The sequence below is a fragment of the Entelurus aequoreus genome, linkage group LG03, assembly GCF_033978785.1.
Source record: "Entelurus aequoreus isolate RoL-2023_Sb linkage group LG03, RoL_Eaeq_v1.1, whole genome shotgun sequence".
Lineage (NCBI taxonomy): Eukaryota > Metazoa > Chordata > Actinopteri > Syngnathiformes > Syngnathidae > Entelurus > Entelurus aequoreus.
This window is the reverse complement of record NC_084733.1, coordinates 73713142-73738748: the sequence shown is the minus strand read 5'-3', so window position 1 is coordinate 73738748 and position 25607 is coordinate 73713142. Positions and strand designations below refer to the sequence as shown.

General features: G+C 39.8%; 1 protein-coding gene and 1 long non-coding RNA gene across 2 annotated transcripts in view; one reads left to right on the top strand and one right to left on the bottom strand.

Moving 5' to 3' along the window:
• cspg4 (chondroitin sulfate proteoglycan 4) overlaps nt 1-5280 on the top strand; it is a 148254-nt gene extending 142974 nt beyond the window's left edge. The window contains exon 11 of the mRNA XM_062042727.1: nt 800-5280. Within this exon, the coding sequence (XP_061898711.1) occupies nt 800-2661 (1862 nt within the window). The 3' untranslated portion in view covers nt 2662-5280. The remainder of the gene's footprint in view (nt 1-799) is intronic.
• LOC133646868 (uncharacterized) overlaps nt 1-25607 on the bottom strand; it is a 229422-nt gene that overhangs the window by 187293 nt on the left and 16522 nt on the right. The gene's annotated exons all lie outside the window — the stretch shown is intronic.

Sequence of the window (25607 nt, the reverse complement as noted above, 5' to 3'; positions counted from 1 at the left end):
CCCCTGATCTAGAGAAAAGCGCTATAACAATATGTTTGTTAACGTATTTGGACTGTCAGAAATACACAATATTAGACATGCCGTCTAATCAGCAACATCATTTTATAATATTCTCACCAGATCGAACAAGAACTGAGAAAAAAATGCCACAATGTGTGTCATCACGAGCGTTACGCCAACCGCCGCACATGGAAGTGAGCGAGTAGAGAGAGAGCAGAGAGCGAACGCACACTTGAGGCCATGTTATGATCCGAAAGAGGGCGGGCCAATCTCAGCTGTTTCTTGCAAAAAGACAAAACACAAAAGGGTGTAAAAAAAACACAGCCGTACTGACCAGAACGTCGGGTCCTCCTTGTATATCTGGAGGAGGGTCCTTAAGCACAGTCAACTATTTATTGACAAAGCACAGAAAAAGAACCTATGAAATCATGTATGTCATGCAGAACATGACACAAACTCGCTCTGGCGACCCCTGGTGGCAAAAGCTGAAAGCCAACAACACATCTACGTATATTATGCGTCACTTGTTGCTGCATGCCTATGAATTCATGATCAGCTATCGTTTTTTTAAACTCAATCTCACACTAATCATTGACCGTCACATCGCTTGTTAACTGGCAACCAGTCCCTGATGCAGTCTCCCTAGCCGCTCGGCTCCAACTCATCGAATGAATGAATAGAAAATGAAAGCTGAATCCTCCCTCTGTAGAAAATGAATGGAAGGGAGCAGATTAAATACCAACTGTATCATTGATGGATCCTGTAAAGCAACTGACATGTGCTTATTGTTTCCACGCAGGTCTAGACATTGTGCAAGGCCAGAGAACAACAATTGATGATTCCATCCTGGATGCTTCCAACCTCCTTGCTAGCCTTCCCGAGTCCGAGAGAGCCGAAGCAGACGTGGTCTTCGAGATGAAGCGCTTCCCTGACCATGGACGCATCACTCTCGGAGGTCAGGACCTTCCTCGGGATGCACCCTACTTCATGCAGGAAGACGTGACCATGGGCGAGCTGGAGTATCTCCATGATGACTCAGGGGCCTCCTTTGACAGTTTCACCTTAAGGGCCCGTCTGAAATCTCAGGGTGGTAGTTTGAGCTCCCCTGCCGACTCTGTTGTCTTAGAGGAAATATTCAATGTCTCCATCAAACGACGCGGCTCAGAATCCCCTGAACTCGTCACTATTGACATGCTACTGGAGGTCCTGCAAGGATCTATGGCCATTTTGACCCGGAAGTATCTGAACACTCGTGATGAAGACAGTCTACCAGATGAAGTCTACTTCAAGGTGACCAAAGCGCCAAAAAATGGGCACTTGGTGGATGCCCACACCAGGGACACTATCTCTGAGTTCACCCAAGAGATGATCAACAACGACCAGGTGGGCTTTGAAAGTGACGGAAGCCTCGCAGACGGCTTTGTGGAATTCATCGTGTCGGACGGAGAACACGACACGGAGCCGCACACGCTCCACATAGGAGTACTCGCTCGCACCCTCATTCTGGACAAAGCCCCTGAGATCAAAGTGAAGCAAGGAGATGACGAGACTATTGTGACTGAAGAGATGCTGAAAGCAACCACTGGCGGTCCTGTGGAGGAAGACGTCCTCTACAAGATCACAAGTGTCCCCAAGTACGCGGCAGTCATGGTAGACCGGCAGCCTACGTCGGCCTTCACCCAGAAACAGATCAAAGAAGGAAGAGTGAGCGTCCGCTTTGTAAAGTCTACTTCACCTCGTGACAGCGTGGCCTTTGTCGCTCGCAGTCGAGCGGCTAATGTGTCATCTGTGCTCAACATTACAGTCCAACCTCTGGCCAAGATCGCTGAGGATCCCCTCTTACCTCAAGACTCTCTTGTTCAACTGGACAGCAAGCTTCTGGACGCAACGCCCCTGGCGAACAGGACCAGGGCCTCCCCAACGTTCACCGTCATCCAGCAGCCAAAAGGAGCTCGATTTGTCAGATCCGGAGGTCCTGATGCAGGCCAGCCAGTGGACTCGTTTAGCCAGCGGGACCTGGATGAAGGGCGTGTTGCTGTAGAAATCCCAAAAAGCTCTTCTGGGGCCCAAGATGAGGTCACTCAAGAGGAGGCCCGCTTCTTACTTAAGGCTCATGGAGTACCCCCAGCCGAGTGTGTGCTTAGTTTTCAAACCGGACCATACAATGCTTCTGGGGTCTATCCCGCAACTCTACTGAGGGTCCCCAAAGGGACCCCATCGAAGGACAATAATGATGTTGGTGGGTCTCCCCGTGCAACTCCCGAAAGTCCTCTTTGGAAAGCCAACAAGGACCAGCCCCAGGCAGAGGCCACCACGGCAGCTCCCTCTGACACCGGCTCCCATAAAAACCCAGTAGTTTCCCGACGTGGCAATGTGTGGTCCATTCTCATCCCCATCTTGGTCATTCTCATTCTTCTGCTCCTGGCAGCCCTCTTGGCTTACTATCTGGTGCGCAAAAACAAGACAGGCAAGCACAATGTCCAAACGGCAGCAACCAAGCCGAAAAACGGAGAGGTGGCCGGCACGGAAACCTTTCGGAAAACCGACCCAGCCAATAGCATCCCCATGTCCGACATGGATCCCAAAGAGGCCGACCCGGAGTTACTTCAGGACTGTCGAACGACGACTCCAGCTTTGAAAAAGAACCAGTACTGGGTCTGAGACTTTGGACTTTCCCCCCGTGAGAGGTGGATCCTTAATTGTTTGGAGCGCAGCCTCCTCCGAGTCTTCTTCTCAGTATTACAGACTTCTTGCCGCAGTGATTGATGGATTTTTGTTCTCGGACGCCAACTTATCTCAACATTGACTGTGGACTGATTCTCAGGCAACAAGGCACTGAATGGTTGTTTGACAAGGCGAGAGGCAGTTTCTTATCTTCCAGTGCCACGTCTATTTATTTTATCATTCCTCTTCGTCAAAGGGCACAAACGACATGAACATGCTCCGTGTTTGCAAAAAGAAAACATTCTGGCTGTGCTTTGCCAGCTTTTAACATTGGCCCACCTTTAAGGGGAACTTCACTTTTTTTATGTCGCCCATCATTCACATTCCTTATGTGAGACAAGAACATACTCGTCTTTGTCTTTTCTGTGCGTGCTAAGTAGTGAAAAACTGCTAGCTAACAACACATGGAATGGGGATTGACCACTCTTAAAAGGGTTAAACTCCAACATTTTATATTCATACTGTAAGTATAGGTTTACAGTAACACCAAGCACATCCATAATAACATGTAATATTTACAGTATTTAGGCTATTTTTTTGTATCCTGTTTTGCCCTATTTTGGCTATTTTAAGCATTACCGGAACTTTTAAATTTGACAGAGACGCTACTTTCATTAACAACAACAGCACGGAGAGCGACAGCTACTTTAGGACAAATGAGTATCCAGAACCTTATCTTTTTGAGCCTAAATATACCGACGGTTATAGAAGTGGAGAGGGCGAGAAGAGTCATTATCAAGTATGAGGACGGAGCTTGCACACCGAGAGGCGTGCTAGCTAAGCAAGCTAGCTAGCTAGCGGTTAAGCTAGCTTGAAACAACAGAAGAAATAAAGTAATAAAATAAAGCTGAAGAAGTGTAGGTTGAAGTACGTTACAGCAGAAAGTAAGCAGATATTAACAGGGGGGAAAAAGTAGATTAATTCAAGTTAGCGAGAGAATAATATAACAGTTAACTGTCAGAATTATCGCAACCAGAAGTGCAGGACATGTAAAGAGGGGGAAATGATCCATAAATGATGGTGCCGATACCAGGGTTAATATCAGAACACGATCGATACTAGAGTGATTGAGTCGATATTTTTATTTTCGCAAAATCATTTTTTGTTGTTTTTGTTAATGTTTACAAATTCAGCAGCCACAAGACAATAAAACAACGTTGAGAACTTGTTGAATTCGGTCCCGACGTTGAGCAACTCAAACATAACGTTGAAACAACATGCTTTTTGACGACGTTTAGTCAATGTTGAGTTCCGACGTTGATTTGATCATTTAATTTTGGTCATTTTCCAGCCAATATTCTACAACACCAATACAACGTTGAAACAACATGCTTTTTAAAGACGTTTAATCAATGCTGGGTTTTGACCTTAATTTCAACCATTTCATTTCGGTCATTTTCCAACCAATATTCGACAACACAAATACAACGTTGAAACAACATACTTTTTGAAGACGTTTATTCAATGTCAGGTTGTGACGTTGATTTGACCATTGAATTTTGGTCATTTTCCAACCAATATTCTACAACACAAACACAACATTGAAACAACATGCTTTTTGACGATGTTTATTCAATGTCAGGTTGTGACGTTGATTTGACCATTGAATTTTGGTCATTTCCCCAACCAATATTCTACAACACAAATACAAAGTTGAAACAACATGCTTTTTAAAGACTGCTGGGTTCTGACCTTGATTTTGAGTTAGCGAGAGTATAATATAACAGTTGTTAACTGTTGTGTCAGAATTATCGCAGGAAAAATGTGCAGGGCATGTAAAGAGGGGGAATTGATCCATAAATTGGTCGTGCCGAAACACCAGGGTTAATATCAGGATATGATCGATATTTCTATTTTCGCAAAATCATTTTTTGTTGCTTTTGGTAATGTTTACAAATTCAGGGAATAACCCAGCAGGCACAAGACATTAAAACAACGTTGAGAACTTGTTGAATTCGGTCCTGACGTTGAGCAACTCAAACATAACATTGAAACAACATGCTTTTTGACGACGTTTAGTCAATGTTGTGTTCTGACGTTGATATGATCATTGAAATTTGGTCATTTTCCAACCAATATTCGACAACACAAATACAACTTCGAAACAACATGCTTTTTAAAGACGTTTAATCAATGCTGGTTTCTGAGCTTAATTTCAACCATTGAATTTTGGTCATTTTCCAACCAATATTCTACAACACAAACACAACGTTGAAACAATGTGCTTTTTGACGACGTTTATTCAATGTCAGGTTGTGATGTTGATTTGACCATTGAATTTTGGTCATTTCCCAACCAATATTCTACAACACAAACACAACGTTGAAACAACATGCTTTTTAAAGACTGCTGGGTTCTGACCTTGATTTTAACCATTGAATTTTGGTCATTTACCAACCAAGTATTCTACAACACAAATACAACGTTGAAACAACATGCTTTTTAAAGACGTTTAATCAATGCTGGGTTCTGAACTTGATTTCAACCATTGAATGTTGGTCATTTCCCAACCAATATTCTACAACACAAACACAACGTTGAAACAACATGCGTTTTGACGACGTTTATTCAATGTCAGGTTGTGACGTTGATTTGACCATTGAAATTTAGTCATTTCCCAACCGACAACGTGGATCCAACGTTGGACACCAACGTTGTCTCAATTTACGAATACAACTATTTTGCCACGTTGTTTCAAAGTCAGTTTTAAAGGACATGTACGTACAATCAACGTTGTATCAATGTCTTGTGTCTGCTGGGAAGTCCCTTAAGACGGTAGGAGATTGAGGGGAAAAAAGCTTGGATTTTGTTTAATTATTGTGCACCATTGATATTGTTTTGTTCAAACTACTGTGTGTGATAAAAGAGAATAAGGATCTGGTTTAAATATCGTGCTGATATGTTTATTTTATACAATCAATAGCACTCACCATAGATAAGTAGAAAAATGGACAATTAATACATGTGATCGGTATTGATAACGGTCAATCTCACTAATGGATATCAGAATCGGCGGCATAAATCCGTGATAAATCCTGACCAAAATAAACCGGGAAAACAATCCATCACAAAAGTCACCATGATATTGATTGCGATACATGGAGCGCATAGTGCTTGATATTACAGTTACATATACAGTCGAGCTAGCCGTGTGCAAACAAAACATGGAACGTTGGCTAATATTTTACAGAACATTTGGTTGTCTATCCATAGTAGTAAATATGATCGTTCTTGTACAGTATTGTGAGCGGGAAGTAAGGCGTTGTTACTACGCCGGGAAAAGTAGTTCCTCTGCGTTATCTCCTACAATAACACTGACTGTAACTTGGTTAATATGCAGGTCAAGGTATGTAGATGGAGCATTGTTGGCGGTTTTTGATGTTTTTATAGACGGAGTAAAGGACTCCCCATTACCTGCATTATTACCCGCCCCTTGCTAGCAGTTTTTTACTATTTCTTTTTATTTTACATACAATAGAAAGACATGTTTGTTCTTGTCTGACATAAAAATTTGGGAATGGAGGGAAAATCTTTTTTAAAAAGTGCAGCTCCCCTTTAAACTGTTCGCTATTTTCCTAATAGATTAGCTCGTACGTCAAGAAGACGACAAACTGCCTCTTTTTTAAATCATTGTTTCTCAATTGTTTCTCAGGGCTAAATTTGGTCATCACTCGCAACATTTCATCGGTTTGTCTCTTTTTGGAGGATCGGTACGGAGAACAAAAACTTCAAACGTGAGAAAAGTTGTAAAAACTTGAATTTAGCTTTGAGTCCTGACCAGGTTTCGCCAGACTGGCCTGGCAGCACAAAGGGGCACAGGAAGTTGGTCTTAAACACACCTTGAGGGGCGTGGTCAAGATGTCAGGATTCCCAGAAGGTGCAGGGATGGGAACAATCCACTCGTTAGGTTCCGAGGTTCGAAGCATTCCATACTGTATGTAAGCTAAATATAGTCACATACTGAAATACTGAGGGTTTTTTCCCCCAGACTTTTACGTTGAAATGATGAACTTTTACTTCCTTGGTACTCTCAAAATGGTGGATGTCGATTGGAGGATTTACAAAATAAACTAGACTTTAAATTGTTTTTTCCACTAAAATGTTGTCCTTTTTTGTTACTCTTGTTTGAACGCATAACGTTAACAACATAACCTTACTAAATTGTTAAAGATCGTGTTCTAGATTTGCAGACGGCACAGAGCTCAGGAAGTGATGTGCTCCAGGACACTTTCTGTTTCCTGTAAAAGTTTGTTCTTTCTTACCACACATTGTCTGCATTTTATCCCTTTTTTTGTAAATAATTAGGTTTTTTTTCAGGGTGGAGGGGGTATTAATTTGTGTTTCTCTGTACTCAAATTAAACATTTAAAAATACTAACAACCCTTTTTCTCCATCTTGCTGATCCCTTTTTGTTTTCATTCATGTTTCGTCACCACCTCCTCTTTTGTTCATCCATTATTATTTATTATCATTATTATTATGACTTCTTTCACTTCCCTTACGTCACTTCATGTTGTAAAAGACTTTAGCTCCCAGACCAAGACGTGCATCATCCATTGGAACCGCCAGAACATTTTCCATCGCACTATTTGCAATAAAAAAAAAAGTGATGCAACAAAAACGGTGTTACTTTTTGTACAAGAACAAGCCAACACACATCTAAATCATTACTGATATAGATAATTAGTCATTTTGGACGAGAATTGTGTCCAGAGATTTTTTTTTTTTAGTTCTACCGTATTTCCTTGAATTGGCGCCGGGAATATAGTATTCGCCTGCCTAGAATTACAGCCGGGTCAAATTCGTTTCGCAAAATAATTAGCGCATGCTTGGCACTTCCGCCGGGTCAAATATGAGTCATTAAATGACTCCCGCCTCCTGGTGGTAGAGGGCGCTAGTGATCCTTCTTGCGACTACCAGTACTGCAGGAGACAGGTACTGCAGAAGAAGACAACAAGCAGCAAGCATGCAGCAATTGTTTGCTTGCACTTTTACCATGGAGGATTATATATCTAAAATAAAACCGTTTTCTAAACTGGACTTTCAATCGAAGCAGGAGGTAATAATTAAAGGAATATCTCCAGAGACTTTTAAAATTGAAGAAAGATGAGAAAGACTGCCTTTGATCAGAAGCAGCTGCACATGGACCCATTTACAAGTAAAGGTAAGATCATAATAACGTTTTTTTTATTAAATGTGCTTTTCATGATAAGGTATGCGCCGGAGTGAGAAGAGGTTTTAAAATAATTAGAGCATGCTTGCTCATTCCGCATGGTTTTGGTAACCGCAGGAGTGAGAAGAGGTTTTAAATTAATTAGCGCCCCTGCGGCTATTCAAGGAAATACGGTATTTCTAATGCTATGAGCTTGTCAAGATAGTTATATTACAGTGTAGCTTGTGGTCTACAGTGTTGGGACTAACGCGTTACTAAGTAACGTGTTACTGTAACGCCGTTAGTTTCGGCGGTAACTAGTAATCTAACGCGTTATTTTTTATATGCAGTAACTCAGTTACCGCTACTGCATGATGCGTTACTGCGTTTTTTTACGTTATTTTTATGTAGTATCGGCTAGAAACAGAAGATCTGAGTGTGTTTTATTGGAGCGCTCCGGTGGAAAATAAGAGGCGTGCTTTCTGTGGGTGGGGGAAAGCACGCCTCCAGAGCCGTACTTCGGGGCTAACAACCTTCACTTTACCCGGAAGAGGGTCTTTACAGCTGAGGGTGAATGACGAGACCGGCGGTTTGTTGCAACTTTGTGACTTTATTGGACGCAGCCATCCACCAAGCTAGAACACCTGCACGCACTCACTGTCGCCGCTCCCTCACCTCTCTCGCCCACTCACTCACTGACGTCACTCACCTCACATGTTGTCATATCTTAAAGGGCCACACACACACACATACGCTACTCTCATAACAACTAACAAGACATCATGGTGAAGCCAGAAGTCGAGTTTTTTAACATGGAGACATTCTCAATACTTTTCTTTTGTCGAGCACAAAGAAAATAACATTTTAGTTAAATGTAAGTTGTGTCTTGGATCAAAGATCCTATCTACTTAGAGTTAAAGTTAAAGTGCCATTATTTTGCAGCTATTTAAAATAGTTTTGTCAATTTTTTCTGGCCTGAAATAAATTGGCCCTTTGAAACATATCTTTGTCTTTGTGTGTTGTATGTAGACCACATTGTTTGTGTGTTGTATGTAGACCACATTGTTTGTGTGTTGTATGTAGACCACATTGCTTTCTGAGTTCAGTGATGCAAATGCATGTCAAGTTGATCAACAGATGGTATTATTCTCCAGTGCAATAACAGTACTGAAATGACGGCTAAAAGGGCATTAATGGGAGCCTTAAAAAAAAGGGGGAAAAAAGAAGTAACTAAATAGTTACTTTTCACAGTCATGCATTACTTTTTGGTGTAAGTAACTGAGTTAGTAACTGAGTTACTTTTGAAATAAAGTAACTAGTAATTGTAACTAGTTACTGGTTTTCAGTAACTAACCCAACACTGGTGGTCTAACAATAAATGATTACTTAAAGTTTTTTTTTTCCCATGGATAGACTTTTTTTAACTGCTATTATTGAATTATAGGATGTCAGATGAAGTAAGAAAACAAATAAACACAATTTACTGTTACATTATTGTTGTAATATATTTTTAAATCTATTTCATTCGGGGCTTCTCATTTATTTTACACCCCCCGATGGGGTAAAAAAAAATGTTTTAAATGTTGCGCTCTCCACGCTTTGCTGCGACTCTAAATAGTATAATTTGTCTATAAAATTGTTATAAGTACACCTCAGCATAACATTTTATACTTCTCAACATTAAAGACAACAACAAATACATTTAGATCAACTTCCCACACAAAACAACTTTAAAATTGTTTCTCAGTCTGTATTGAAAAGATTTAAAGTGCATCAATTTTCCTGAAATTAATTTTTATTTTAAGTCAAATCCTTATTTAAACAAACATTTTATGACCTACATGAACTATTTGATACTGAAAATACAAAATGTATTAAAAAATGATCAGCTCCATTGACTCATGAGCACAATATATAAAACACTTTAACCTACAAAATGAAAATGTTGGGGTTATATTTCTGACGCTATGAGCTAGATCGTTCTAATACACTATAACTTGTGGCATAACAATGAATTAGTTTTTTAAATGAGTAGACTTTTTTTTCCTTTTTTTTTATAAATTGCTATTATAGAATTAGGGTTTCAGATCAAAAATAAAAAATGTATCAAAACACCTACTGTTTATGTTACTCTTACATTATTGATGTAATGCATAATCATTTGTATATAATTTAAAATCTATTTAACCATTACATAGATTTTAAATCTATTCAATGAATTTAAAAAAATTAAATTAAAAAATTCCAATCATTAAATACATGTGTGTTTTTTACAGACATACAATTGACAAAAGTAAACACAAATACATAAAATGCTGTCTCCCCCGCCACCACAATAAAGTATGAAACTATAACATAAAACTGTGTGTGTATGAATATATATATATATATATGTATATATATATATATATATATATATACATATATATATATATATATATATACATATATATATACATATATATATATATATACATATATACATATATATATATATATACATATATACATATATATATATATATATATATATATATATATATATATATATATATATATATATATATATATATGTATATACATACATACACACGTCCACATACTTTATTGTGGTGGTGGGGGAGATATTATATATATATATATATATATATATATATATATATATATATATATATATATATATATATATATATATATATATATATATATATATATATATATATATATATATATATATATATATATATATATATATACTCTAAAAAAAATTAAATAAAAGCAATAACATTAATAAAGAAATAAAATTTGAAATTAATTTGAAAAAAAAAGGAACCACAGACAGACATAAAACATAAAACCAGACAGCTGCATTCCTGATTTATCTTAGAGAGATATACCAACAAGCACACAAAAGGCTCATCAACCACCCACAGCCCAGTTGTGTTTTAATCAGGGTTAATTTGGAGATCAGGGGCCGTACTTATCAAGCTTCTTAGAGTGCCATTTTACACTTAAGTCCTGAGAATTTGTGAAATTTAGTCCTACTCTCAAACTTAAGAATAAAAGCTTTTTATCAACGTTCTTAAGTCTAAGAATCACTCCTACTCTCCACGATATTTAAGAGACCTTCAGAGGTGTCTTAAGTGGTTAGGAGTTGCCAGCAGGGGATGGCACTGAGGCGAGAGAGACGTGTGCGAACGTTCAGGGAACGGAACAATGTTTTTTTTATTTTTTATGACGAGCCGCTGATCAAACGGTATCGTTTAGACAGAGCGGATATTATTTTTGTCACAGATTTAATACTTTTCGATTCTTTGTTGATTTCTGCATGTGTCTGCAGTGGGCTAGTATATATAGAGCCACCCACACCAGTTTCAAATTAGTTGCCTAATTAATGAATTGGAAAGAAAATGTTATGACAGTAGCGTATGTGTGTGGCCGTGAGGTGAGTGACGTCAGTGAGTGTGTGGGCGATAGAAGAGAGGGAGCGGTAGCGTGAGTGCCGGTGGGGACTAGTTTGTTTTGTATTATTTTGTAGTTTATTGTCAAAATATACACTCCCATTGTCCACTTAAATATTTCCAAGATATTTCTTTATTCTTAGACAACGGATTCCCTTCCGTGATTGGTCATTTCTATGGACACAGAAATGACGTCACCTAAAATTCCGTTTACGGCACATAGTAATGTCGTAATTCAGCTCTGAGTGTGACACTTAAGATTCAGTCCTACACTTCGCTGAAAGTGTGAGTAAGACGCTTGATAACTAACTTTTAAGTGCAGCTTTCAGCGAAGAATTTATTTACTCTTAAGTCAACTCTTAGCACACTTCTTAGGAGTAATTTTAAGAAGCTTGATAAGTACGGCCCCAGTTATACATATCTCTGAAAGGCCCCCCACAGTTCTTGAATCATTGCAGAACAACTAATCCTAATCGTTTCCTTTTTTTTTTTTTTAAATACAGAACTTCTTTAATCCAGTGGGGGTGGCAAGGAGGCGCGTACATGAATCTATGCTAAATCTATTTAATCAAATATATTTTAAAATACATATAAATGATTAAGCATTGCAACAATAATGTAAGACTAATGTAAATAGTAAGTGTTTATATATATATTTTTTGAAATATTTGATTTAAAATCTTAACTCAATAATATAAAACATTTTTTTAAAGTCTAACCATTTAAAAAAAAATTGAGGTTTAATTCCGTTTAATGCTTATTCATTTGTATATATTTTAAAATCTATCTAATCATTAAATAGATTTAATTTTTTAAAATATATACAAATTAAACAGCATTAAACCTCAATGTTTTTTAAATGGGTAGACATTTTTTTAAATAAATTTCTTATATTTAATTAGGATTTCAAATCAAATATTTAAAAAATATATGCAGACAATTACTATTTACATTTATGTTACAATATTATTATTATTATTGTAATGTTTAATCATTTGTACATATTTTTAAATACATTCAATCAATTTAAAAATAAAAAAACGAATCATTAAATATATTTAATCCAATAGTTTATTATACATGCAAAGGATTAAATAGTAAGTGTTTATATATTTAAAAAAATATTTGATCTGAAATCCTAATTCAATAATAAGTTGTTTTTTTTAAGTCTACCCATTTTAAAAACATTGGGGTTTAATGCTGTGTAATGCTTTAAATAAACTGCTATTATAATGTTTAGTCATTCGCATAGATTTTGAAATCTAATTATTAAATATATTTGAAAATATATATATATGCACATAGTCGAACCTCGGATTCAGGAGGAACAGTGTGGTTTTCGTTCTGGTCGTGGAACTGTGGACCAGCTCTATACTCTCGGCAGGGTCCTTGAGGGTGCATGGGAGTTTGCCCAACCAGTCTACATGTGCTTTGTGGACTTGGAGAAGGCATTCGACCGTGTCCCTCGGGAAGTCCTGTGGGGAGTGCTCAGAGAGTATGGGGTATCGGACTGTCTGATTGTGGCTGTCCGCTCCCTGTATGATCAGTGTCAGAACTTGGTCCGCATTTCCGGCAGTAAGTCGGACACGTTTCCAGTGAGGGTTGGACTCCGCCAAGGCTGCCCTTTGTCACAGATTCTGTTCATAACTTTTATGGACAGAATTTCTAGGCGCAGTCAAGGCGTTGAGGGGATCCGGTTTGGTGGCTGCAGGATTAGGTCTCTGCTTTTTGCAGATGATGTGGTCCTGATGGCTTCATCTGGCCAGGATCTTCAGCTCTCACTGGATCGGTTCGCAGCCGAGTGTGAAGCGACTGGGATGAGAATCAGCACCTCCAAGTCCGAGTCCATGGTTCTTGCCCGGAAAAAGGGTGGAGTGCCATCTCCGGGTTGGGGAGGAGACCCTGCCCCAAGTGGAGGAGTTCAAGTACCTCGGAGTCTTGTTCACGAGTGAGGGAAGAGTGGATCGTGAGATCGACAGGCGAATCGGTGCGGCGTCTTCAGTAATGCGGACGCTGTATAGGTCCGTTGTGGTGAAGAAGGAGCTGAGCCGGAAGGCAAAGCTCTCAATTTACCGGTCGATCTACGTTCCCATCCTCACCTATGGTCATGAGCTTTGGGTCATGACCGAAAGGACAAGATCACGGGTACAGGCAGCTGAAATGAGTTTCCTCCGCCGGGTGGCGGGGCTCTCCCTTAGAGATAGGGTGAGAAGCTCTGCCATCCGGGGGGAGCTCAAAGTAAAGCCGCTGCTCCTCCACATCGAGAGGAGCCAGATGAGGTGGTTCGGGCATCTGGTCAGGATGCCACCCGAACGCCTCCCTCGGGAGGTGTTTAGGGCACGTCCAACCGGTAGGAGGCCACGGGGAAGACCCAGGACACGTTGGGAAGACTATGTCTCCCGGCTGGCCTGGGAACGCCTCGGGATCCCCCGGGAGGAGCTGGACGAAGTGGCTGGGGCGAGGAAAATCTGGGCTTCCCTGCTTAGGCTGCTGCCCCCACGACCCGACCTCGGATAAGCGGAAGAAGATGGATGGATGGATGGATGGATAAAGCATTTTGTTAAAATATATTTAATCAATAATTAGATTTAAAATACATGTATATATGTAAATGACTAAACATTACAACAATAATGTAACACAAATGTAAACAGTAAGTGTTAATAAAACATTACATTTCAACGTTATAAAACTCACTCAAAGAGTGAAGGCACAAGAATGTCACACGCCAGATTTACCACCAGGTGGCAGCAGTGTTCGCTCACATCATTTGTGAGTTTGAAAAAAAAAGTTCTCTCTCTCTCGCTCTCTCGCTCTCTCTCTCTTTCTGACGTCATCATCTCTCAGCTGTGATTATGCAAGGGTTATATGTCTCTGCTGGATGTCTTTCAAGGCAAATAGAATCCCGGCGCTTGTTTTCGTTTGCATACATGTGCAAAACCAGTTCATTTTGTCATCAAAAGCGCATGACAGATCAGAAAAATATTTTGTTAGATATCTCAAAATATTATGACACATGTAGGTCATGCTTTTATGGGCTTGCGAAAGGATGGTGATAGTTTAGATTTATCATGCTTCTGCTACCAAAAATATAAACAGAGTCCATGCTGCAGTTGAAGGAATTGTTTCCTTTAAAAAAAAAAAAAAAAAGTTTTTAAAGCGTCTGACCAGACATGATGTTCCCTCCAGATGCTTAAATTATGCCAGGATGAAGCGGGAATATTCTTTCTTTTATGTGTCTGGCTACAGTTGTCTTGCATAAGTTTGGAGCAAAATGAAACCTCTTGTCTTTAAGAATAGGAAAACAACTGAATCCCGGGAAGAGGAGGAGGAACCATTCCTGGGATGCCAGGAAGATAAACACTTGTGTCCATAAAGTGGGGAAATTAAAAAAGGAGGGAAGTTCCTGCGAGTGTGTGTGCAAACTGCTTAAAAACAAGGACCTGGTCTGAAAAATAAAAGAAAGAAACCAATATCCAGGTAACGGTGCTCGTTCAGCTTCAATACAAAAAGTAAGCCTCTTTGAGATAACCAAACACGACCATTTCCTGTTGGGACTTGACTGTGTCCGCCTTATCTGGGCAGCCAATCAGAGGACACCGTCATCATCATCATGGCGAGCGTCCAAGAGCTCCGATTATGCTTTTGATGTCGCCGCCTACATTCACAAACAAGGATGGGGCGAGGGTCACCACTTTGTGAACAAATGCGTGAGCAAATTGTCCAACAGTTTAAGAACGACATTTCTAAACGAGCTATTGCAAGGAATTTAGGGATTTCACCATCTATGGTCAATAATATCATAAAAAGGTTCAGAGAATCTGGAGAAACCACTGCACGTAAGCAGCAAGGCCTAAACATGCCTCAAAACAGCAGCTTGGAATTTGGGACATGCTCTCCCTGAGCGAGCATGAGGAGGTTGAGGTGGGCGGGTTTGGGGGGGCGGGGTTGAGGTGGGGGGGGGGGGGGGTGTATATTGTAGCGTCCCGGAAGAGTTAGTGCAGCAAGGGGTTCTGGGTATTTGTTCTGTTGTGTTTATGTTGTGTTACGGTGCGGAAGTTCTCCCGAAATGTGTTTGTCATTCTTGTTTGGTGTGGTGGGTTCACAGTGTGGCGCATATTTGTAACAGTGTTAAAGTTGTTTGTACCTACACCCTCAGTGTGACCTGTATGGCTATTGACCAAGTATGTTTGCATTCACCTGTGTGTGTGAAAAGCCGTAGATATCATGTGACTGGCTGGCACGCAAAGGCAGTGCCTTTAAGGTTTATTGGCGCTCTGTACTTCTCCCTACGTCCGTTAACGCAGCAGCGTTTTAAAAAGTCATACATTTTACTTTTTGAAACAGATACCGATAATTTTGAAAAAAATACCGATAATTTCCGATATTACATTTTAAAGCATTTATCGGCCGATAATATCGGCAGTCCGATATTATCGGACATCCCTAATTTACAACCTTGGTCAAGACTGCCAAGGCTACTAACTCCGGGGGCAGAGAAAGGTGACAACAAATGGAAATGCCACAACGCAACAAATTGAAGCCACAACACGACTTTATAAAGTGACAGAAGAAAGTGTGTTGGATGCGTCACGTCCGGTTGGTGGGACGTCACGCAAATTCACTTCCTGTTGTCATATTCCTTCCAGTATCTACTGATCTCTCTGTCTACACTAAGAGAGCACTGTATAATGTGCACAATGATAAACAGTGTAATGATAATCTGCGGTAAAACTTCCCCCAGTTGGTATTACCGTTTTAAATTCAAAATGATCATAAAACCATGATTGATAATACTTTAATAAAGTCACAGACCGGTGGCGCCGCTTATTTACTGGAGAAGCAGGCTGGCGCTTACTAGCTTAAATGCTAACATGAAAACAAGAGACATTACCATCTTTCTCCATAAAAAAAACAACATTTCCTTTATCTAAACTTGTTTAAACTATCGGAGCAACTAAGATATTCAATTGTGCACATTGAACCTGCAGACTGTGCTCTCAGACCGGGAAATCGATTCAGGAAGAAAGATGTCAACAGGAAGTGAATTTGCGTGAGGTCACATAAACCGGACGTGACGCACCCAAAACAGGTTTCGATTTGTATCGTTAAAAAACACAAAACTTTTACAAATAAACATTTTCTCTGTTACGACGGGGTCGCATGTTGCTGCGAGGTTCGTTCTCCCGGGATGCAAACGGACGACTCCGGACAGGACTTGCAGGTAGGAACATGATTTATTCTCATAAATAATAAAACGAAAACAGGAACAAACCAAACAAAGTGTGGCTAACACAAGGAAAGCTAGCGGAATAGCTCACAAGGAAAACACTAAGACGGGACTTAGCGTAAGACACGCACAGGGAACTAGAAAACATTGAACGTAGCAGTTGAGTAAAGCAAACAAAGAAGCCAGACTGACTGACTGGCAAAGGCAGGCTTAAATACTCTCTCTGATTACAAACTGGTGCGTTCCCGAACACAAGAGGCAGGTGAAAATAATAAGTAGCTATGGTAACCAACTCAGAGGTGCACAAACAGGAACTAAAGGAGTCCAAAACTAACAGAAAACACAAGTGACTTGAAAAACTTAAACAGACAATGATCCGGGCAGCAGATCATAACATTCTCTGCCAAGAAAGTATAATGTGAGGTTGTTTAATTGTTGTATTTAATTTTTTTAATACAACTTTGCGAGCACATACAACATTACCGTGACAATAATGATAACTGTGATAATTTCGGGGACAATAACCGTGATATGAAATTGTCATACTGTTACATCCCTAATGAGCACAATTGAATATCTTAGTTGCTCAGACAGGAATGTGTTTATATACGTTAAGTTTAGATTGCGGTATGTTGTTTTAGTCATAGAGAAAGACGCTAATCCCTCTTGTTTTTATGTGAGCATTTAAGCTAGTTAGCGCTACCTTGCTTCTCCACTAAATGAGCAGCGTCAACGGTCCGTGACTTTATCTATCATGGTTTTACGATCATTTTAATACTACCGCAGTTTATTATTATACCGTTTATTGTTACATCCCCACTGAGGCGGAAAGTTTTAAGTTTAAATAAAGTTGTGTATTGATGATTTATGATTAGGGATCATCATCATATTAAGAGCTGATTCATAATATTTTATTTAGCCACATAAGAGGGGGAAAATAAAGAATTTTTCAGAATTACACACAACAGTTACCGTTTTAAATGAATCGTGATGAAGGTCATTAGAGATGTGTTCCTAATGTTAAGGCTGAAAATGTATCCTGGACCATCTTTACTACAGTAATACTGTGTAGTGTAAAAAATGTATGACCCATTAAACTTTTTAAGATAAAAAAACATGTTTAGAAAGCAAAAGTCATACCTTTAGGACAGTGTTTTTCAACCTTTTTTGAGCCAAGGCACATTTTTTGCGTTGAAAAAATCCGTAGGCACACCACCAGCAGAAATCATAAAAAAACGAAACTCAGTTGACATAAAACGTCGTTGTCGCAATAGTTGGATATGACTTTAAACCATAATTAACCATGCATCACTATAGCTCTTGTCTCAAAGTAGGTGTACTGTCACCACCTGTCACATCACACCGTGACTTATTTAGACTTTTTTGCTGTTTTCCTGTGTGTAGTGTTTTAGTTCTTGTCTTGCGCTCCTATTTTGGTGGCTTTTCCTGTTTTGTTGGTATTCTCCTATAGCAGTTTCATGTCTTCCTCTGAGCGCTATTCTCCGCACCTGCTTTGTTTCAGCAATCAAGAATATTTCAGTTGTTTTTATCATTCTTTGTGGGGACATTGTTGATTGTCATGTCATGTTCGGATGTACATTGTGGACGCCGTCTTTGCTCCACAGTAAGTCTTTGCTGTCGTCCAGCATTCTGTTTTTGTTTACTTTGTAGCCAGTTCAGTTTTAGTTTCGTTCTGCATAGCCTTCCCTAAGCTTCAATGCCTTTTCTTAGGGACACTCACCTTTTGTTTATTTTTGGTTTAAGCATTAGACACCTTTTTACCTGCACACTGCCTCCCGCTGTTTCCAACATCTACAAAGCAATTGGCTACCGGCTGCCACCTACTGATATGGAAGAGTATTACATGGTTACTCCGCCGAGCTCCAGACAGCACAGACACTCAACAACAACACATAATTTGCAGACTATAATTACTGGTTTGCAAAAAATATTTTTAACCCAAATAGTTGAAATTAGATAATCTCCCACGGCACACTAGTGGTTGAAAAACACTTCTTTAGGAAGTTCTCTCACATGCAGCTATCAGTCAGACTGTGTTAGGGCGTGGGGGGGAAGGAGTCGAGGCGGGACCACGGGGCCATATGTCGAGGTCGGGGGGTCGGCGTGACAACACACACACACACTCTGTGCACGACAAAGAAAGGCCTTTCAGTTGAAAACACACACTCAGACAGCTGGAGGCTGAGTTTGTTACACTGCTGCCGCTGTCAAAACCATGAAATTCACACCATCAATCACGCAACATTTAGCCATCCAAATTGTATTCAAATGCATTCATTGTAATAAAACATAATGCTTTCTTGTCATAACTCTACTCTATATTAAGATTAAAGATTAAAGTACCAATGATTGTCACACACACACTAGATGTGGTGAAATTTGTCCTCTGCATTTGACCCATCCCCTTGGGGAGCAGTGGGCAGCAGCGGCGCTGTGCCCGGGAATCATTTTTGGTGATTTAACCCCCAACTCCAACCCTTGATGCTGAGTGCCAAGCAGGGAGGGAAACGGGTATGTCCAATAAATCAACTAGATCTGGGTGGTTTTGTAGACACAAACGAATGGAGGCATTGATTGGAGTATTTACGGTATACAGTGTCCCTCGCCACAAAAAAAACATTGTTTAAAGCATATTCTATACCTTTTTTGACTCTCAAATTCTGGTGGTACGCAGGCTCCATCTAGTGGTACCCCAAATAATAACTTAATTAAACATGTTACTGTTCAAACTGTGTGTAACATCACAGTGGCCAAACATATTGAATATACTTGTTAAATAAAACCGCTGCCTTGTTTTTAATGAATGCTTAGGCCTACTACGCTGCTATATTTTAATGTTGGTCATTATTGTCATACTTGGAGAGCCAATTGTTTTCTGAGGTGGTACTTTGAGAACCACTGCTCTAAATCAGTGGTGTCCAAAGTGTGGCCCGGGGGCCATTTGCGGCCCGCAGCTACTTTCTTAATGGCACATTCTACAAATACTAGTGAAAAAAATCACATGAAAAAAAATGTAATAAAAGAGCAAGAAGAAGAAATGTAAGAGGACAAAGTTGCAATATTGACTCAAATAACACAGGCTGTATTTTTTATTTAAGTTTTAAAGATTGCTCAAAAAATAATAATGAATCGAAGTCAATGTTTTCGTGAATTTTTTACCTATTGAAGGCTCCAATTACTTCACATCAAATATTGCACTTTGAAATATTATTCGGGAAAATATTGCATATTTTGTGCATTTGCCAAATAAAAAAACTTTAATTTTCTTGGACAAAAAGTGCAAAAAACTATGCAAAAGAAAACCTTCAAAAAAACAAAAACTTACAATCAATGGTTAAATGTATATTGATCTAGGTATTAGTATAGTACCGCGATACTAATGAATCATATTCGGTACTATACAATATAAAAAAAGGACCGGTCCCCTACCCGTCGTCGTCACGTCGTGGCATGCAGAAGAGCATGTTCGGCAGTGCACAACCACGGAGTACTTACAAGCAGACACAGTGTGTGGACAGAAAAGGGAGAACGGACGCATTTTGGCTTTAAAACTAAAGATAAAGGTGAAGTTATAACACTGAAACGCCCTCAGGAAGAGGTGCTTTAAGACATGGCTAGCGAGCTAGCGGCTATCCACAGCCAGCAGTGTTGTAACTACTTTTAATTCACTACAGCAGTGTGAAACTACTTTTAAATCACTAATCCTCGTCTCCATGGCGACATATATCGTACATTCATTCTAAGCACCATCCCGTAAGACGAGTGACAGCTACACATGCTTCACTATGTACCGGAGTCATAACATTGGATGAGTTAAATTTGATCTATGGTTGACAAAGTCAAGCCATGGATTCAATACGGCCGATCAATAACCATTGAGACGATCATCTTAACTTTGGACACACTACATACAATCGGATACAATCGCAAAAACAGCCATGCATGTCACACTAAGGGTGGCCGTATGAACGCCAACACTGTCATAAACATGTGCCATATAGTGAAACCACATTAAACAACAATGACAAACACATTTTGGGAGAATATTTGCACCGCAACACAACATAAACACTACAGAACAAATTCCCAGAATTCCCTGCAGCACCAACTCTTCCGGGATGCTACAATATAAACAAACGCCATTGGTGAATCTACAGCTAACATCCTCTGTAATGATACCAAGTACAGGAGCGTATCTAGTCGATACTACTATGATTACATCGATATTTTTTAGCATCACAAAATCTTCTTTCGTTTTTTTTTTTTAATTTATGTAATGTTTATCCATCCATCCATCCATTTTCTACCGCTTGTCCCTTTCGGGGTAACGGGGGGTTCTGGAGCCTATCTCAGCTGCATCCGGGCGGAAGGCGGGGTATTATAAACTCAGGAAATACGTCCCTGGACACATGAGGACTTTGAATATGACCAATGTATGATCCTGTAACTACTTGGTATCGGATTGATACCTAAATATGTGTTATCATCCAAAACTAATGTAAAGTATCCAACAACAGAAGAATAAGTGATTATTACATTTTAACAGAAGTGTAGATAGAACATGTTAAAAGAGAAAGTAAGCAGATATTAACAGCAAATGAACAAGTAGATTAATAATTCATTTTCTACCACTTGTCCTTAATAATGTTGACAAAATAATAGAATGATAAATGACACAATATGTTACTGCATATGTCAGCAAACTAATAGGAGTCTTTGTTTGTTTACTTACTACTGAAAGACAAGTTGTCTTGTATGTTCACTATTTTATTTAGGGACAAATTTGCAATAATAAACATATGTTTAATGTACCGCAACATTTTTTGTTAAAATAAAGCCAATAATGAAATTTTTTGTGGTCCCCTTTATGTAGAAAAGTACAGAAAAGTACCGAAATACATTTTAGTACCGGTACCAAAATATTGGTATCGGGACAACACTAGTTGAAAGTAACAAAACATGTATGACTTATTTTTAATACTTTTATGACTGGGGACGTTTTTTGGATCCATGAGAATTTTAGTGAGATATTTAAAAAAAAAATAATAACGACTCAAAAGCAATGTGGTCAGAGCATGTTGTTCCATATCGTGGCCACTGATTGGCTCAGCCTCATCCAGCATTACTATATTGGATTAGAAGAGTGTGTTATTTCATGTCTATAGGGTTATTTTTCATACTGTTGAAAAATGTATTTAGAAGGTGGTAAACAGATTTTTTAATATATCAAAAATATGTTGTGTTGCATCTAACTGATGACCACAGTAAACTGTATAGACGCTTTTGTATGTTTTAGGCCAGGGATGTCGCAACTTTTTCCAACAAGGGCCACATATTAAAAAGTCAAAGTATGCGGGGGCCATTCTGATATTTATTTTGTGAAAATGCTAAAACAGACAATACATATTCCGTTTTTGAAAGACACAACTTAATGTCAGCTTTGTGTTATAAGTGACAAAGTGTACCATTATTAATTATTACACAGGTAAAAAACAACAGTAAAGATTTAAAAAAAGAGCAAAAAAAGTAATGTCATGAAAAAAAGATGACATTTTGAAATACTTTGTCACTTATAACACAAAGCCACTGGTGTGCCGTCAGGGCCAGCAAGGCCTTCTCTGCTGGCCCAACATAACCAGAAATCATGATCATAATTAAAGATACAAGTATTTTTTTTATTTAATTTCCCTAAATATCTAAAAGTATTAATATTCTCTTCATGTCATATTATGCTCCTTCCAGTGCTGTTGTTTTTAGGTTAGAGTTTTTATCCAATCAGAATTCAGATCGCTTATGTTGCCATGCTGTACCAAATCTGCCCGGGGCCTTCAGAATCAACAATGCAGGCATCTGTGCACTGTAAGTGAACGGGCACATACAGTTGATAGACAGTTGCGATAGCCAATCAGATCACGAGTTGTTGTCAGTAAGGCCTTCTAGCTGGCCCTGACATTTACACGTCCTGTATCCAATCACAAGTTGCGAAAACAGGAAGTGGCACCGGAGCCATACGAGCCATAGAAAGCCACAGAAAACTCAATAACCACGAAGAAAAATTACACCTAGTAATCCGCTGTGGACAGACGAAACCAAGCAATGCAGGTTTAGAGAGCAGTGCGCGCTCCCGCGAAGGAAATATATTTTTGGCAACATTTTGGCACAACACCGGCAGTGAAATGGTTTGTCCACCACTTTCACACGAATCAACCGACTACGACAGTACCTCTGGCTTATACGGCGTCGAATGGGTGCTACAAATTGTGAGTTCAAATATTTTATTTCTTTATTTTTTCATGTTTCAATTGTTTTATACAATTCTTTTACTTTTGACAGTATTACGTAAGATACGTTTTAATTGCTGAAGCGGGTTTATTGAATGTCAAACGCGCCAAAAAATAGACCGTTTTGTACACTGTTGAGGGGATTCAATGCGCAGTAGGGTGCAAATGGGTTTCTGTATAGTATCTCCAGCCGTGTCCATGTGTTACGGTTTGGTTGCAGCTTGCTGCGCGGTTCGTTCTCCCGGGATGCAAACGGGCGACTCCGGACAGGACTTGCAGGTAGGAACATGATTTAATCTTCGAAAATCAACAAAGCACCAAAAACAGAAAAACAAGACGAAGGAAGAAAGTGCCGATCGCACTGGATGCTAGGGCTAACACTTAGCATAGACTAGAGATAGGAATACTCATGTTTGATTGATTGATTGATTGAGACTTTTATTAGTAGGTTGCACAGTGAAGTACGTATTCCGTACAATTGACCACTAAATGGTAACACCCAAATAAGTTTTTCAATTTGTTTAAGTCGGGGTCCACTTAAATTGATTCATGATACAGATACTGTATATACTATCAGATATATACTATCATCATAATACAGACATCACACAAGATAATCACATTGAATTATTTACATTATTTACATATTTACAATCCAGGGTGTGGAGGGGGGGGGGGGGGGGTAGGTTTGGTTGTTATCATCAGTCATCAACAATTGAGAACAAAGAAATGGATATTGGAACAGTGTAGGTCTGACTTGGTAGGATATGTAACAGAAGCGTGACGCAAACAAAGAAACCAGGACGAGTGATCCGCAAAGGCAGGCTTAAATAATGTCTCTGATTACAAACAGGTGAGCGTCCCGAACACCAGAGGCAGGTGAAAATCATAAGTAGCCATGGAAACAAACTCAGGAGGTGCACAAACAGGAACTGAAGGAGTCCAAAACAAACAGAAAACACAAAACATGATCCGGACCACGGATCATGACACCATGTGGTGACATAAATTACAGTATTTTGAGTGGTGAAGTCGGACTAAGTAGGACATCACTGAAGGCCTAGGTGAGAAATGCACGGCCCGCCACTATACAAAGCTGACCCTTGTCTTTAAACACTGGACATAAAATGTCCTTTTTTAGCTTTTTTTTTTACAAAGGTAAGGTCTATTCGGGTGTACTGGAGAGGAGGCTACGCCGGACAGTCGAACCTCTGATTCAGGAGGGACAGTGTGGTTTTCGTCCTGGTCGTGGAACTGTGGACCAGCTCTATACTCTCGGCAGGGTCCTTGAGGGTGCATGGGAGTTTGCCCAACCAGTCTACATGTGCTTTGTGGACTTGGAGAAGGCATTCGACCGTGTCCCTCGGGAGGTCCTGTGGGGAGTGCTCAGAGAGTATGGGGTATAGGACTGTCTGATTGGGGCTGTCCGCTCCCTGTACGATCAGTGTCAGAGCTTGGTCCGCATTGCCGGCAGTAAGTCGGACACGTTTCCAGTGAGGGTTGAGGGTTTCGGGAGGTGTTTAGGGCACGTCCAACCGGTAGGAGGCCACGGGGAAGACCCAGGACACGTTGGGAAGACTATGTCTCCCGGCTGGCCTGGGAACGCCTCGGGATCCCCCAGGAGGAGCTGGACAAAGTGGCTGGGGAGAGGAAGGTCTGGGCTTCACTGCTTAGGCTGCTTCCCCCGCGACCCGACCTCGGATAAGCGGAAGAAGAAGGATGGAAAAAAATAAAATAAAATTTTCCCCTGCAGACTTTTTAGGGTGCGACCCTCAGTGGAAGAAGTTTGGACACGCCTGAGTTATTAGCATCACATCTTTAGCTTTATTTTGCATTACATCACAATTTATTTCTTTTTTTACATTTTAACTTTTATTTTTTTATCCAAAAATATCCTTCGGGCCAACAAAACTGGAGCTGCAGGCCACACTTTGGACACCCCTGTTTTTAATATAATGTTTTTTTGCATGTTTTGCTTAGGCTGCTGCCCCCGCGACCTAACTTCATATAAGCATAAGAAGATGGATGGATGGATGGGTTTTTTTGCATGGCCAGATTGTTCTCAAGTTTAAAAGATAAGCAAAAATAAGTAATTTTTTTCTGTCAAAACTGAAATAATGACTATGTTTAGTAAGAAAGATGAAGTGCTTTATTCATGTCCGGGCTTTTGTGGGCCCCCGGGCCTTGAGTTTGACCCCTGCGTTTTAGGCTGACGTCTGTTCATGCTGTGGGAGGACACACCGAACATTGTGCTGATGTCTTTATTTTTAACGTCTCCGTATGTCTTGTTTCAGCTGTTAATTGCACATGTTCGGGACTGACACAGCCGCCTGTGTCGTAACACCACAGCAGTCAATGCTAACAAATACACACATACCTACAAATTCCTCATTAGGAATCATAAAGTTGCCTTTTTAATGATCTTTCCCTGAAGTCCATGCTGCATTCCATTCCCAGCAGGCTCCTAAACAACACACAGCGAACATGAACTTGTTCACTACAAGCTAACTACATTAGCCTAACGACATATGGAATGGTTTATAAATACGACTCCATTTACTGTTAGTTAAGCACGGCAAATGTTTAGCTGTTAGCTACACCAGTCGTGCACATTCCTGCATTTTCCAGCTGAGAAACCAATATGGTAGCACACCTCATATGCTTTTCGCGCCGTGTCCAGAGCCATCTCGCCACCGCTGACATCTGGATTTTGTCCGCAAAGGAAAAGAGCATGATTA